Source organism: Phocoena phocoena, chromosome 19, assembly GCF_963924675.1.
Source record: "Phocoena phocoena chromosome 19, mPhoPho1.1, whole genome shotgun sequence".
Classification (NCBI taxonomy): Eukaryota; Metazoa; Chordata; class Mammalia; order Artiodactyla; family Phocoenidae; genus Phocoena; species Phocoena phocoena.
Genome location: NC_089237.1, coordinates 42,193,919 through 42,211,014, shown reverse-complemented (window position 1 = coordinate 42,211,014; position 17,096 = coordinate 42,193,919). Strand labels below are relative to the sequence as shown.

The 17,096-nt window shown below is 43.2% G+C and overlaps 1 protein-coding gene and 1 pseudogene across 1 annotated transcript; both read left to right on the top strand.

Moving 5' to 3' along the window:
* RNF135 (ring finger protein 135) lies at positions 1-16,484 on the top strand. Its single transcript, XM_065898030.1, is given in 10 exon segments — positions 1-296; positions 387-690; positions 4,242-4,385; positions 7,651-7,729; positions 7,732-7,830; positions 8,251-8,290; positions 12,324-12,355; positions 15,967-16,027; positions 16,029-16,423; positions 16,426-16,484. Coding segments are annotated over 10 exon segments (1,509 nt in total).
* Positions 14,175-14,334, top strand: LOC136139531 (U2 spliceosomal RNA; annotated as a pseudogene).
* Positions 16,485-17,096: the final 612 nt, after the last annotated feature.

Sequence of the window (17,096 nt, the reverse complement as noted above, 5' to 3'; positions counted from 1 at the left end):
ATGTGGGATCTCAGTTCCCCGACCAGCGGTCGAACCCGCGCCCCCTGCAGTGTTAGCGGGGGTCCCAACCACTGGACCGCCAGGGAAGTCCCAGGGTTGCACTTTGATGGGAGTGGGGGACATCAAGCTAAAGAAAATCTTTGGGACATCAGCGGGTTTCTAACGGCCTGGGGCGAGCGCATTTCCCAGCGCATAAATCAGCTTGCAAAAGGACTGGAAAAAAGGAAACAAGGGTGGACCCAAGCTGCAGCGAAGGAGGAGGGGACGGGGAGAGCGAGGGAGGAGCAGGAGGAGACGTAGCCGCAGGGCTGGCAGCCCCCGGCGTAGCCTTGACTTCCGCGCGCCAACCCCGGGGGTGGGCGGAGCGGCAGCGGTCTGGGGACCAGGGCGGGCCTGGACGCCTGCCCGGCCGTCCCCATGTGACTGGCCGAGGACGACCTGGGCTGCATCGTCTGTCACGAGCTGCTGGCCCGGCCCGCCACGCTCTCCTGCGGCCACAGCTTCTGTCACAACTGCCTGATGGGTCTGTGGGGCGCAGGGCGCCACGGGTCCTGCCCCACCTGCCGCGAGGGCGCCGAGCGGAAGAACACGATGCTGCAGGACCTGGAGGACAAGAACAGTCGGAAGGCGCGCGAGCTGGAGGGCCCGAACCCAGCGCCCGGACCCCCGCGCCGCACCGCGCAGCTGCCGGTAGGAAGGCGGGACCAGAGACTGCCCTCTGACCTCCATCCGCCCGCGCGCGCCGACTGCATCCCATTATCCCCACGGCTCTTCCTCTCCTCCTGATTGTATTTCCACGTTACTTTTCTCAGTCTGAACTTTGGAAAGTTCTTTGGAAAGTTCAGAAAAATATGAAGAAGCAGAAAAAAAAAAAAATCAAAAATTCTATCAACCTAGGCGCTATCCACCCTGGCCTCTTTCCACTTATTTCCAGTCTTTCTGCACCCACTCTGTCTCTCTGACAATTTTTAATTGTGCTAAAATATGTTTACATTATATAACATAAAATTTGCCATTTAACCATTTTAAAATGTACAATTCGGTGGCATTATATTTACAGTGCTGTGCAACCGTCACCACTACCTAGTTCCAAAACTTTTTCATCACCACAAACAAGCTTTGTACCCATGAAGCAATAATTTCTCCCTCCCCTGCCCTCCAGCCCCTGGTAACCTCTATTCTACTTTCTGTCTCTGTGACTTTGCCTACTCTAGATATTTCATAGAAGTGGAATCATACAATGTTTGTCACTTTGTTTCTGGCTTTGGCTTCTTTCACTTGCTATAATGTTTTCAAGGTTCATTCATGTCATAGCACGTATCCGAACTTCATTCCTTTTTGTGGCTGAATAATAATTCCCTTGTATGATTATACCGCTTTTTTATTTTTGAATCCATTCAAACATCGATGGACATTTGGATTGTTTCCACCTTTGGGTTATTGCAAGTAATGTTGCAGTGAACGTTGATGTACAAATATCCGAGTTCCTATTTTCAATTATTCTGGGTAGGAGTAGAATTGTTGGATCATATGGTAATTCTGTGTTTAATGTATTGAGGAACAGCCAGACTGCATTCCACAGCAACAACAATACTTTGCATTCCCATTAACAAAGTAGGATTCCAATTTTCCCCAACTTTTGCTCCTGGGACTTAGGTCTATTTGCTCCTGGTCTATTTGCTTCTGGGACTTAGGTTATTGTCTGTTTCCACCACAGTCTTTTGTCCCAGATACCTGCAAGTTTAACTCCGCTTGCAGAACTTCTGAGCAATATTCACCACCTTTCTGGTCTGAGCTCTGGGTTAGGTGAAACAAAGATGAGCACCCTGTGGATTCCTTCAGGCAGCCGCCAGCCAGGTTAGAACAGACAGACACAGTGGTTTGTGAATAAGATCTGCTCTGCTCCTTTGGGAACCAGGACCAGAGTTTCACGCTGGGAATTTTCAATACCATCACTGAGCCAGGAAGGGAACGGGGCAAGAGCAAGTCAAAATGCCACAAAGCTTTCCTACTGCCAGGTTGTGCTTTGTTGAGTCAGTGACTGCCAGAGTTCTGACAAAGTTGGTTCTGACAGTTTCTGCTTGTCTTGCGACGTTTGTGTGTGTGTGTGTGTGTGTGTGTGTGTTGGGGGAGCGGGGTTGGTGGAGGGTAAAAGAGCTTGGAGCTATCCACTCCTCTTTTTTAAAAAAAATTAATTAATAGACTTTATTTTTTAGAGCAGCTCTAGGCTTACAGAAAATTGAGCAGATAGTACAGAAAATTCCCATATACCCCTCATCGTTACCCTTATTTTTAATATCTTGCATTAGTTTGGTACACTTGTTACAATTTATGAACCAATATTGACACGTCGTTATTAATTAAAATCCACAGTTTACATCAGGGTTCACTCTCTGTGTTGTACCGTTCTATGGATTTTGACAAATGCATGAAGTCACGTATCTGTAGTTAACAGTTTTATGCCTTGAAAATCCCCTGCACTCTGCCTCTTTGTACCCCCTCCCTCTCCCCAACCCCTGGCAGCCACTGACTTTTTGCTATCTCTTTAGTTTTGCGCTTTCTAGAATGTCGTATCTTCGGAATCATACAGTATCTAGCTTTTTCAGGCTAGCTTCTTTCATTAAACAAAATTAAGGTTTGTGGCTTGATAGCTCATTTCTTTTTATTGTCAAATAATATTCCATTGCGTAGATGTCCCACAGTTTATCTGTTCACCTTTTGATGGACATATTGGTTATTTCCTTTTTTTTTTTTTTGCAATTATGAATAAAGCTGTTCTCTTCTTTTTGGTTATAAATACAGCATTGGGAGTTCCCTGGTGGAACTCCCTAGTGGTTAGGACTGGTGGAAAGCGCCTAGTGGTTAGGACTGGGCGCTTTCACTGCTGTGGCCTGGGTTCAATCCCTGGTCGGGGAACTGAGATCCTATAAACCAAGTGGTGCAGCCAGTAAATAAATAAATATGGCATTATTTCTCAGGTCCTTAAAAGCCTTTGTTAGTATAGCTTATAGTGACTGAATATACTTTCCATTGGCTTTTAAATTAAAATGATTGCCTGTGGATGGTAGGATATCGGATAATTTAAAACATTTCTTCTTTCGCATTCTCTGCATTTTCTAAATTCACCACAATGAGTGTGCAGTTCTTTTATGGATGGAAAAAGCAACACACTTATTTTTTAAAGTTTTTAATTTGTTCAGGTGTCTAGATAAGGGCTCCATTCCAGAATTCCAGCTGCCTGAATATTTAAGAGTGAGACCTGGAAATTTAAGAGCAGACAATGTTACCCGTGGTCAGCCACCTCCTCTATAAAATAGTCTGCATATGGCTTCCAAAACACATGCTATTTTGAGGGACATCAGTGCTTCTTAGAGATGAAAAACTGGTTCTCCAGTTTTTGAGGTTCCAGCATAATTTAAAAAGTGAAAAATGTCCCTCCAAAGTTCTAAAAACTCTGGTTTATTTAGAGTAAGATGATGAACATCTTGTATTTCTGTGGCTCTCCGTAGGACCTCTTTTGGAGGTAATGCAAATTTCTCCATTGAAGTCTGGGCCCCGCCTGCCTCACATGACTGTGACCAGGTCTTGAGGGTGTTGCCAGAATGTGTTGGCTGCAAAACTTCCTCCCATTCCCAGCCAGGCAGCTGAGCAGATGAAGCTCTGGACGTGGAGTGGTTTAGCATTCTCATCTGAATATTTCTTTAAATGTGAAGGATGTCAGTAAACAAAAAGAGTTTGCATCTGCACATCACTTTAAAGTCTCCAAGATCTTTTCATAGTGGATCCTTTTCACTGTTGAAGAGAAGGAGGGACGGTCGCTTTTATTTATGAAAGGAGTGATGAAGACACAGGACGAGTCAGTCAGAGTTGAGAGTGGAGCTGAAACCCGAGCCAAATGCCTTCCACTCACCTCATCAGCTGCCACCAGTGCTGCCAAATCTCCAGGCTCTCACCCTATTTCATCTCTGACTTCCCCTGTTCAAAATGACCCCTAGGCTTCCCTTCATGCCTCACCCCCTCCCCCTCCCCCATCCTATGGATGAACTCTGGTTCTCTGTTACGGCCACTGGACCACCAGTAGGGGGAAATGGGCATGCCAAAGGTCCAGGGAGCTTACCTCCTTGCCCTCTAGACATTTTTTGTCACTTCCTTGCCTGCCTCCTTTATCCAGTGTTTACAGCTCCCTCTGTCTAGAACTGGTTCCTGGGTCCAGCTTTGTGTTCTGCTTTGCTTTTTTAAAGGTGGTGGCGCAGAAGAGCCTCACAGAAGTTGGCTGGGGGCTCGCAGAGCTGGTGGAACGGCTTATAGATACTGTCAGGAGCCTTCAGAGTCAGAGACATCTCCCAGAATCTGAACCAGACAATGAAATGAGCATCCCGGCTGTGGTAGGCTCATCTGGGAGAAGAAAGGATGTGCCAGGGGGTGGCGCTAGGGACAGCTCCCTGGGACAGCTCGGGAGCAACCTGAATCGGTTTGCAGTTGAAGGATGCGCTAAGTCCCAGTCTTTTACCATGCTCTTCACTACCAAACATGGATGATCGGGAGTTTGGAATGCTTGAGGTGAGGTAAGAAGGCTTCAAGTGGGCTAGGTTCTATCCTTATCACTCCACCTAACCAGCTCTAAGATCACCTGTGACCTCTACGCAAATCCTGTAGACGTTCTAGCTCTTATCCTCGTTGGCCTTTCAGCAGCCTTTGACACAGTCAACCACAACTTCATTCTTCTTTTTTTTTTAATTTTAAAAAATTTTTGTATAATTTTGAAAGGTTACGGTCCATTTACAGTTATTAGAAAATACTGGTTATATTTCCTGTATGTACAATATATCCCTGTAGCCTATCTTACACCCAACAGTTTGTTCCTCCCACTGCCGTATCTCTATATTGCCCCTCCCTCCCCTCTACCCACTGGTAACCACTAATTTATTTTCTATATCTGTGAGTCTGCTTCTTTTCACAACTTCATTCCTGAAGCTTTCTTTTCCCTTAGCTCTGGGACACGAGTCTTCCAGCCTTTCTGCATTTTTCTCCAGCTGCTCCTTTTCAGTCTGTTTTGCAGGTTTACTCTCCACCACTAAGCAGGGAAATGCTGGGATTCTTCAAGGCTGAGTTGTAGGTCGCTGTCTGTTCCCCCTACATGGTCCTCTGCATGCCTGTGGCTTTAACTACCACCTCTGGGCACAAATATAGCTTCAGCCTGGACCCTTCTCTGAGTTCTGGTCTGGTGTCTTCCTTCTCGTCTTCTCTTAGCATCTCAAAGACACATCGCACTTAATCCGTCCTGCACTGTTTCTCCTCTGGAATACCCCGTCTCAGCAACTGACCCTGTAGCCCTTCCAAGTGCACAAGCCAGAAACCTGGGAATCCTGTCACCTCTTCCATCATCTGCCTAAACATCTCTTGAATCTATTTACTATTCTTTTTTTTAAAAAAAATATTTATTTATTTATTTAATTTTTGGCTGCGTTGGGTCTTCGCTGCTGCACGCGGGTTTTCTCTAGTTGCTGAGAGCGGGGGCTACTCTTTGTTGCAGTGCGCCGGCTTCTCATTGTGGTGGCTTCTCTTGTTGCCCAGCATGGGCTCTAGGTGTGCAGGCTTCAGTAGTGTGGCACACGGGCTTCAGTAGTTGTGGCTCACGGGCTTCAGTAGTTGTGGCTCGCGGGCTCTACAGGGCAGGCTCAGTAGTTGTGGTGCATGGGTTTAATTGCTCTGCAACATGTCGGATCTTCCTGGACCAGGGCTCGAACGTGTGTCCCCTGCATTGGCAGGCGGATTCTTATCTGCTGTGCCACCAGGGAAGCCCCCTATTTACTATTCTTCAGCTCCTTAAAGGTGACTCTAATCCAATCCTATGTCTATTTCTTGCCTGGATTTCTACCAAAGTCTTTTAATTGCTCTGATCTGTTCCCTCCAGAGTGTCACACTTCTTCCCATCACAGGGCCCACACCATGGAGTGTTCGTCTTTTACTCTGTCATGTAGGTAGTACCTGCTCATCCTTCAGACCTCAGCTAGATTATCACTTCCTTGGAGAAGCCTTCACTGATTTCCTTGAACAAGTCAAATCCCCTTATTAGAGGCTCTTATGTATGATTCCATGTACCTTTCATTTGTAGCAGTTGTTACAGTTGTGACTTGATAATGATTGGCACCATAATTTATTAATGTCTTTCATCCCTCTTCCCTTACACTGGACTCTAAGCTCTATGAGGGCAGTGACCTTAATGGCTTTTGTTCCTTTGTTCACTCTTGTATCCCCAAGCCTAACACAGTGCTTGGCACATAGTAAGCGTTCAACAAACACCCAGTGTATTTGAGTGAGTGAATAAATGGGTCCTCAGGGATGCAGTGTGTTGGGGTAGAAGGTCTGAGAGTCTGTCCATAATTCCTGACATTGCCATTCACTAGTATTATGACCTTGGACAAGTCATTTCACCTTTCTGAGTCTCAGATTTCTATCTGTAAAACAAACAAAAATGATCCATGGCCTGCACCTCATTGGTTTAATGTGGAGATTTTTTGTTTTAAAGATCTTACTTTAAAAAGTGCTTGAGCAATGTGAAAATATGGGACAATCAAATTAGCTATGACAATATAGTTAACCTCCATGAACTCCCTCTTTTGTAAAATGGGGATAATAAACCTGTCTTGGAAAGTTGTTAGGCAAATTAGAGGTGAGCAGTGGAAAATATTCAGCAGGTGGTACCTACCCCTGTTATGATTGGCAAAAAGAATGGGAAATGGATTTTGCAAAGTTGGGAAGGAAAGTCAGGTGCTGAAGGTGGGAAGGTGGTGAGCAGATGAGAGGCTGTGCTGGGGAATAACAGGACCCGAAGTTAAAGTAAATCAGGGAGTGTGTGTTAGAGGCCCCAGAGAGCAGGGCCTGTATGCAGGCAACATGTTTGTCTTGGCCCTTAGGAAGAGTTATGATAGCAGTCTGGGGAAGATTATTTCAGCTTCTGTAGCTTATCTTAGTGACTATCTGTATTATTTATTTTGTAAAGCCCCTATAAGATGGGCCTAAAATTTTCAAACTTTTTGGGGGTATGAGCTAAGAACTCCATATCTGTTGTACAAAATACTAGAAAATATATTGCAGTTGAAAAAACAAATGAAAATCATCCATAACCCCATCACCAAGAAATCGCCATTCTCTAATATTTTTGCCATACTATGTATCATTCCAGATTGTTTTCAAGGCGCATACTTTGAGGACCTAACTATGTTTTGAAAAACCCGTTAGGAGGTAAGTAGAAAATTATAGATGGTTGGTAGAACTGGAATATATATATATATATATATTTTTTTTTATATATATTTTTTTTGCTGTACACAGGCCTCTCACTGCTGTGGCCTCTCCGGTTGCGGAGCACAGGCTCCGGACGCGCAGGCTCAGTGGCCATGGCTCATGAGCCTAGCCGCTCTGCGGCATGTGGGATCTTCCCGGACCAGGGCACGAACCCGTGTCCCCTGCATCGGCAGGCGGACTCCTAACCACTGCGCCACCAGGGAAGCCCCGAACTGGGATATATTTGATGCATTCCTTAAGAGATTTCCTTTTTTCCTTCCTTCCTTCCTTTCTGTCTTCTTCCTATTATTATTATTCTCCTTCTTCTTCTTTTTTTTTTTTTAAAAAATGATTCATCAATAGGCTTTGTCAGATGGGGTGGACCTTTCCTTGGCTTCTCCAAAACTAGTGACTTCCAACACACCTGAGGAGAAAATGAGAGACATCTCCATGACCTAGAAGAGATCCAAGAAAAATTACAAGAAAACTTCATGTGGAAAGAGGCCCTTGAAGAACAAATTAAGGGTGAGTTGATTTTATTTGGTAAAGGAGGTTTAATTATGGAAGTTGGGGCAGCGTTCCGTGGCTTTGTTTTTTGGGGACAGGATCTGAGAGCCCAGCTGTGTTATCCCTGTGGTGTGAATGAGGAAGGAGTGGGCTGAGCTATTTTTGTGACTGGATGTGTTTTTGGACCTGACTGGAGGTGTGATGTATCACAGGCCCTTCATAGATAGAAACTCGTTTTCTAAGACCTATAAATCCAGAACCTAGACCTGATTTTGCTTGCTCGCCGTGCATCTGTGTTACCTACCTGAGGAGATTCAGAAATAGGCGCTTTTTATTTTTCACTAGTAAATGTCCTTATTAATGAAGCATGCAACTTTGTTATATAGTTCTTCATAAATTCTACTCAACTGGGCTTCCCTGGTGGCGCAGTGGTTGAGAGTCTGCCTGCCGATGCAGGGGACACGGGTTCGTGCCCCGGTCCGGGAAGATCCCACATGCTGCGGAGCGGCTGGGCCCGTGAGCCATGGCCGCTGAGCCTGCGTATCCGGAGCCTGTGCTCCGCAACCGGAGAGGCCACAACAGTGAGAGGCCCGCGTACCGCAAAAAAAAAAAAAAAAATTCTACTCAACTGTAATCTCTGGCCAGTGTGTTTAATAATAAAGGGTAACAATGTAGAAAACAACCTTTCTGTCCCGACTTTTAGGTTCGCTGTTGTTCAGTGGCTCAGGATTGAAAAACAATTCACACCTGCCCCTTAGACAAGTGCTCTAGTCTCCCTTGCCTCTGCCTCCTGACTCGGCCACGGCAGGCTTTGTATGCTTTAGAGACGTATCTCTTAGAGCTTTTAGATATTTAAATCATCTTGCTCTGTTAAAAAGTTTCTTATTTAAGTGGAGAAGCATGATTCCTTGGGAAATGTTTCTTAAGGAAACCAGTTAGAGTACAGTTTATTAATTGTTCCAAAAACGATCTGAGAAATAAAGTGATCTCTTAGCTCCTGTGTGCTCCTAAATTTAGGATGGGTTCCTAATTTAAAATCTAAACTCGAGCTTTAAACTGGAGGATTAAATTTTAAAATTTTAATTCAAAAATCAAGAAATATAAAAAGACACAACAAAAATGTTGTGTTCCTACTCTCGTCCAATTCCTCTTATTCCCCCAGTTAACCGCCTTTACTAGTTTTCTTAAGTGTCCATTCAGAATTTACTTTTGTAAGTACAAGCAAACACAAGTTTATATTCTTATCTCCCCCAATCTTTTCTTTTTACACAAAAGTTAGCATACTGTATACACTGTTCTGCATTTTGCTTTTCTTTTTTTACTTAATATATCTTGATACCTTTACAAATCAGTACCTCAAGCATTTTCTCTTTAAAGCTGCATAACATTCCAATTTATGGATATGCCAACATTTATTTACTCAACCCTTTACTGATGTATGCATGATTATTCCCAAGTATTTATAATTGCAAACAATGCTGAAGTCAATTACTGTATATACATCATTTTATATGAGTGCAGATATAATTGTAGGTTAAATTACCAGTAAGGATTGCTGGGTCATAGAGTAAATTTTGCAATTTTGATAACGTTGACTAACTGCTCTCCAGTTGGGTTATATCAGTTGACACTCTTACAGAAGAAATGTTTATCCCCCAAGCCTGCCAACACAATGTGCTGTCAAACTTTTGTATTTTTTTTGCCAATCCAATGGGTTTAAAAAAAGTGATATATTTGTGTACTGTACTTTTAATTTGCATTTCTCCATGAATTGTCTGTTTATATCTTGTGTTGTTGGTCCTTTAAAAATTTGATTTTTAGGAACTCATCATAAATTAGGGAGATTAGCCTTTTGTCTGTGATGTGAATTGCAGATTTTGTTCCCCAATTTGTCATTTATCTTTTTTTTTTTTTTTGCGGTACGCGGGCCTCTCACTGCCGTGGCCTCTCCCGATGCAGAGCACAGGCTCCGCACGCGCAGGCTCAGCGACCCCCGGACCCAGCCACTCCGCGGCATGCGGGATCCTCCCGGACCGGGGTACGAACCCGCGTCCCCTGCATCGGCAGGCGGACTCCCAACCACTGCGCCACCAGGGAAGCCCTGTCATTTATCTTTTGATTCTGTTTAGTGTGGGTTTTAGAATGTCGTATAGGCATTTTTATATTTTCAAGTAGTACATTTTATCAGTGTTTTCTTTTGTGGCTTCTAGATTTTAAATTTTAGTTAGAAAACTTCACCACCTCAAGTGGTGTGTGTGTGTGTGTGTGTGTGTGTGTGTGTGTGTATGTACATTTTTATATTAAATCTTTGGTTTCACATATAAATCTTTCACCCATTTGAAATTTATCCTAGCGTGTGTCCTAGTGAATTTTTAAATAATAATGTAAATGTTTTAGAACATTTATAATATTTAATGCTGTTGCTCTGGTTGAAATGTTTCTCCTTATTTAACTGGAGAAACATGATATCTTTGGAAAAAATTATGACTTTCTATGGTTATTTAAGTGTGCATTTTTAATTTTAATTTTTAATTGTGGTAAAATACATATAACAAATGCACCATCTTAACCATTTTTAAGTTTACAGTTGAATAGTGTTAAGTATATTCATATTGTGTGCAACCAAGTTCCAGAACGTTTTCATCTTGCAACACTGAAACTCTATACCCATTAAACAGTCACTCCTCATACCCTCCTTCCCCAGCCCCTAGCAACCGCCATTCCACTGTCTGTTTCTATGAGTTTGATTACTCCAAATAGCGTATATAAGTGGAATCGTGAAGTGTTTATCTTTTTGTGACTGACTTATTTCACTTAGCATCCATGTTGCTGGATCCAAGTTTCATCCATATTGTTGACTGTGTCAGAATTTCCATCCTCTTAAGGGCTGAATAATATTCCATTGTATTATACACATATATATATACCACATTTTGTTTACCCATCCATCCATCCATCTATCGATGGATATTTGGGTTGCTTCCACCCATTGGCTACTGTGAATAATGCTGCCGTGGACATGGGTGTATGAACATCTCTTTGAGACCTTGCTTTCAATTCTTTTGTATGTATGCCTACAAGTGGAATTACTGGATCATATGGTAATTCTATTTTTAATTTTTTGAGGAATTAAGTATACATATTAAGTATTTTTAAAATTTAACTTAGAAAATTCAAGTATGCCTTAGCAAGTACAACGTTGATTATTTTGATTTTGATTATTTGGACCAGTCCAGGACACTTTTAAGACATAAGATCTGAATATATCCCTATTTCCTGAAACGTCATTTCCTGAAGTTCTCACAAGATTGTTTTTAAGACAATAGATTAGTTATTCTTCAAGTCAGCACTCTAACAGCTGCTAAACAATTTGACTGCCTCATCACAATGATTTCCTTTGACCCTGTGTAAACACACCATGAGCTGCCACGGAAATCACGCAGCCTAAAGGGCACAGTGTCTCTTGAGTATAACCCGGGACTCTCTGTAACACTAATAAGAATGCAGATAATCTCCAGGTTTGTTGGCCTATGTTTTTTTTTTTTTCCTTATATGTTCTTTTTGTGGCTTTGATACCTGTATTATGATAACTTCATAATATTAATTAAAAATCTTTCTACCCTTAAAAAAAAAAGCAGAATCCAAGGCCCATGGCCAGACTATTGAGTTAGCATCTCTGGGAGTAAGCCCCAAGGATTTGCATTTTTGACAACTTTGCAGGGGATTTTCATGCACACTAAAGTTTTTTTTTTTTTTTTTTTTTTTTTTTATGCGTTACGCGGACCTCTCACTGTTGTAGCCTCTCCCGTTGCGGAGGACAGGCTCCGGACGCGCAGGCTCAGCGGCCATGGCTCACGGGCCCAGCCGCTCCGCGGCATGTGGGATCTTCCCAGACCGGGGCACGAACCCGTGTCCCCTGCATCGGCAGGCGGACTCTCAACCACTGCGCCACCAGGGAAGCCCCACACTAAAGTTTTGATAAGTATTTTGGTGCAGCTTACCCAGCAGGGGTGATTATTTGTAATACAAATTTAATTACTGGGGAATACAGTTGACCCTTGAACAACATGGGGGTTAGGGGCACCAAACGCCTATACAGCCAAAAATCTGACTATAACTTTTTTCTTTTTTTGTAAACAGGAGTCCTATTTTATTTATTTATATTTTTTTTTTTTTTTTTTTTTTTTTTTTTTTGCGGTACGCGGGCCTCTCACTGTTGTGGCCTCTCCCGTTGCGGAGCACAGACTCCGGACGCACAGGCTCAGCGGCCATGGCTCACGGGCCCAGCCGCTCCACGGCATGTGGGATCTTCCCAGACCGGGGCACGAACCCGCATCCCCTGCATCGGCAGGCAGACTCTCAACCACTGCGCCACCAGGGAAGCCCTATTTATATTTTTAATTAATTAATCTTTGGCTGCGTTGGGTCTTCGTTGCTGCATGTGGGCTTTCTCTAGTTGCGTCGAGCAGGGGCTACTCTTCGTTGTGGTGCGTGGACGTCTCATTGCGGTGGCTTCTCTTGTTGCGGAGCTCGGGCTCTAGGTGCGCACGCTTCAGTAGTTGTGGCTTGCGGGCTCTAGAGCGCAGGCTCAGTAGTTGTGGCGCACGGGCTTAGTTGCTCTGTGGCATGTGGGATCTTCCCAGACCAGGGCTCGAACCCGTGTCCCCTGCATTGGCAGGGGGATTCTTAACCACTGTGCCACCAGGGAAGTCTTCACTACAACTTTTGACTGCCCCAAAACTTAACTACCAATAGCCTACTGCTGACTGGAAGCCTTACAGATAACATAAACAGTTGATTAACACATATTTTGTATGTTTTATGTATTATATACTGTATTCTTACAATAAAGTAAGCCAGAAAAACATTTTTATTAAGAAAAGCATAAAGAAGAGAAAATACATTTACAGTACTCTACTGTAGCTATCTATACTGTAAGTTTACATCATCTGTTTATGAGATGAATCGTCTGTCTGTCAGTACATACACATTGTCTTATATGATAAAAAGCCTTGAGGATGTTATACATATTACTAACACTAGACATCAAAAATGAAAAGATAATGCAAAAAAGAAATTCACATTTATTTACAGGTGTAACTATTCATGCATTGATAACAAAGAAGCAACAGTATGCTTGCTTTGGGGTAGCCTAGCCTATACGCTAATGAATTAATCATTATAAAATTTTTATGGCATACAATATTACAGTCATATTCATAACACAATATTAGAAACATTGTTATTTTTTTTAAAAAAACAGTCACCTATGATGATAGGCTGATAGAGAGGGAGAGAAAGAAAACTGGAGAGAAGGAAAACTAACACACCACTAATTTTATATTAAATATCACTCACCTTATGCTTATGTAAGGAAAGGCTATCCACTTCAATACAAGTCTTGCATGTGACGTTCTACACATACATTTTTGTGTATTTATTGATCCACATATATTTTTGTATATTTATTGAAAAAGATAAGTGGACCTTCGCAGTTCAGACCTGTGCCATTCAAGGGTCAACTGTAATTTTATGCAGAACAATTCTACTTAGAATGGTTTGTTCCTGAAATTATTATTTTAAATTCCCAAGGGATCCAAGGGATCCTGGCTACTTTAAAAAAAAAAAAAAAAAGCCTGTAGCTTATTCTCTTAGTAGAGAAATGAGATTCTTTAGATTCTATTTTAAAGAAATTTCTCAGCAATTAAGTTTATATAACAAATATTTCTGGCAAATCAATTGTTTAATAAACCATCATTTTTTGTTCTTTTATGAAACCTATCATAATCAGTGGGTAAGCAGTTGAGTTTATACCCAGAGAGATTAACATATCAAAATACTTCATTTCTGTAATAGTTACCAGTGTCTAATAGCTACTCAATATTTATGAATGTACATCATGTTTCTTTTTTTCTAAGTATTTTTTTAACATCTTTATTGGAGTATAATTGCTTTACAATGGTGTGTTAGTTTCTGCTTTATCACAAAGTGAATCAGTTATACATATACATATATCCCCATATCTCTTCCCTCTTGCGTCTCCCTCCCTCCCACCCTCCCTATCCCACCCCTCTAGGTGGTCACAAACCACCGAGCTGATCTCCGTGCTATGCGGCTGCTTCCCACCAGCCATCTATTTTACGTTTAGTAGTGTATATATGTCCATGCAACTCTCTCACTTTGTCACAGCTTACCCTTCCCCCTCCCCATATCCTCAGGTCCGTTCTCTAGTAGGTCTGTGTCTTTATTCCCGTCTTACCCGTAGGTTCTTTTTTTTTTTTTTTAACATCTTTATTGGGGTATAATTGCTTTACAATGGTGTGTTAGTTTCTGCTTTATAACAAAGTGAATCAGCCATACATATACATATGCTCTCATGTGTCGCTTCTCGGCCTTTTGGCTAAGATCAAGTGTAGTATCTGTTCTTACCCATAGGTTCTTAATGACTTTTTTTTTCCCTTAGATTCCATATATATGTGTTAGCATACAGTATTTGTTTTTCTCTTTCTGACTTACTTCACTCTGTATGACAGACTCTAGGTCCATCCACCTCACTACAAATAACTCAATTTCGTTTCTTTTTTCTAAGTATTTTTAAGAACCAACCAGTCAAGTGTAGATTATTTTCTCTATCAATAGGGGAAAAACTTGTGTTAGCTAAAAAATAAAAGAAGTAGCTAGCAGTTCTTACAAACATTTTTAAAACTGTGATTAACGATAAGTAAAATCCTATCAGCTCAATAGAAAGAAGAGTTGGTACCCCACGCAGATTCTGAGCATGGCTTCTTGAAGGGCAGCTCTCCTGCTCTCATGACCTAAGTGTCCACAGCCCACACCCTAGATAGGGCCTTTTGTCTCTTCTCAGTCTGACTCTTGGATTCACTTTATGCTGCTGTCACCTCAAGGTACAAATAGGGGAAAATTTCACCTTCACAGTCCATACTCTGACATTTCCCTTACTGTCCCTTATTCTACCTAACTATGGTCATTGCAAGCACATAGTAGTTTTAAGGTAACAATTAAACTTCAGTACAGTTTGGGATTAGCCGATGCAAACTGTTACATATAGAATGGATAAACAACAAGGTTCTACTGTGTAGCACAGGCAACTATATTCAATATCTGAATGAATGAATGTGTGTAAGTATGAGCCTAGAGTAGGAATGCTGTGCATTAGTAATTATTTACTCCCTTAAAAGAAAACATTATGAAATATACAAAATGAATGACATGATCCTTAATCAGGAAGATCATGTGTAAGTGGAGAGATATAAACAGCCATGGTCATCAATCACTGTACTACAGGTAGAAGATGGTAAGTATCATTAGAGATCAGGTAAAGTATTCGGGGAAAAGCAAGATGTGACTTTTTTTTGCGGTACGCGGGCCTCTCACTGTTGTGGCCTCTCCCGTTGCGGAGCACAGGCTCCGGACGCGCAGGCTCAGCGGCCATGGCTCACGGGCCCAGCCGCTCCGCCGCATGTGGGTTCTTCCTGGACCGGGGCACGGATCCGCATCCCCTGCATCGGCAGGTGGACTCCCAACCACTACGCCACCAGGGAAGCCCCAAGACGTGACTTTTGCTGGGGCAGGGGGCTTCGCAGAAGGCTTCCTGAAAGAGGGCTGATGGGTAAGTAGAAATTAAGGTGGGAAAGGAGGGTATTGTTACTAGAACAACATCAGGGGTATGTATAACAAGGTCCTACTGCAAGTTGATGCACCAATATTTTTTTTTTTTTTTTTTTTTTTTGCTGTGTTGGATATTCATTACTATACGCGGGCTTTCTCTAGTTGCGGCGAGCGGGGGCTGCTGTTCGTTGCAGTGCACGGGCTTCTCATTGCAGTAGCTTCTCTCGTTGCAGAGCACGGGCTCTAGGCGCACGGGCTTCAGTAATTGTGGCGCAGAGGCTTCAGTAGTTGTGGCGCACGGGCTTAGTTTCTCCATAGCATGTGGGATCTTCCCGGACCAGGGCTTGAACCTGTGTTCCCTGCATTGGCAGGCAGATTCTTAACCACTTTGCCACCAGGAAAGTCCCTTGATGCACCAGTTTTAATGCCAGTATGTGTAAAACTTTTTCACACTCAAAGACACAAAGCTGCTTTTTGCTATTTGAAGACCTCTTAGCATGAACCATCAGAGGTGGCTAGTCCTGTTCTGGTTTTTTTCCCCAGGGGTCATCAATCCAACCTTTGACCTAGGGAGCCTCTCCTGTAGCCTGGAGGTGTCCAAGGATCACTGTATCTCACCGCCCACAGCCCTATCCCTGGAGTCATGAGAGGTTTGCCTCCTGCCAGGCCTTATGTTCCCAGGCTCTCTCTTCTGGGCAGCAGTACTGGGAAGTGGACACTCAGCGATGTAGCCACTGGGCAGTTGGGGTGGCTTCCCGGGGGATGAGGCATGACCAGATCCTGGGAAGGACCAGGGACTTCTGGTGTGTAGAGTGGAAAGGGACTAGCCAGCTCTCTGCATGGGACATGGTCAAGAAAACTGTCCTTGGCTCAAACAGACCTAGTGTGGTGGGCATCTGGCTGGACCTTGAGGAGGGAAAGCTTGCCTTCTATTCTGTGGCTGATCAGGTGACGCTCCTCTATGAGTGCCCAGTCTCTGTTGCCTTTCCTCTGCACCCTGCCTCTGGCTGTATGGCTTATTCCCTGGAAGCTCGCTGACTATAAGGCAAATAAACATATAAACATTCCCTGGGTGTTAAAACATGTTGATTTCCTGGTCTCTCTGCCTTCAAGCAGGGAGTCAAGTTGACTTAAGTTAACATTCCGCTTCCAAAGTTAAGGGATGCAAAGTAAATGTTTAACCCAGCAGGCTTGCATTGTTCAAACCCTGCACAGTCCGGTTACAAGAAAGGACAGGCTCTTGAGTGGGAGATAGTATCTAAGCCCTTGGAATATCCTGCCTGATAAGAGTGTATTTATCTGAGGGCCTTGGGCCACACAGTATCAGCTTGATTTCTGGAAGGGCTGGAAACTAAGGTCAGCCACTTGGGCAGTGAGTCTGCCTACATGACCGACTGCCAGTCAAAGCCTTGGGCACCAAGACTTGAATGTGCTTCCCTGGTTGGCAGTATTCCGTGGGTGTTGTCATACGTCATCCTGGGAGAATTAAACATTGTCCCCATAACTCCACTGAGAGAGGAGTGAGTGGGCTCTCTTGGCCCCTGCCCTATGTGCCTTTTTCTGTTGCTGGTTTTAACCTGTATCCTTTCACTGTAACCACCTGTAACCGTAAGTATAACAGCTTTGCTGAGTTCTGTGAGTCCTTCTAGTGCATCACTGAAAATGAGATTGAT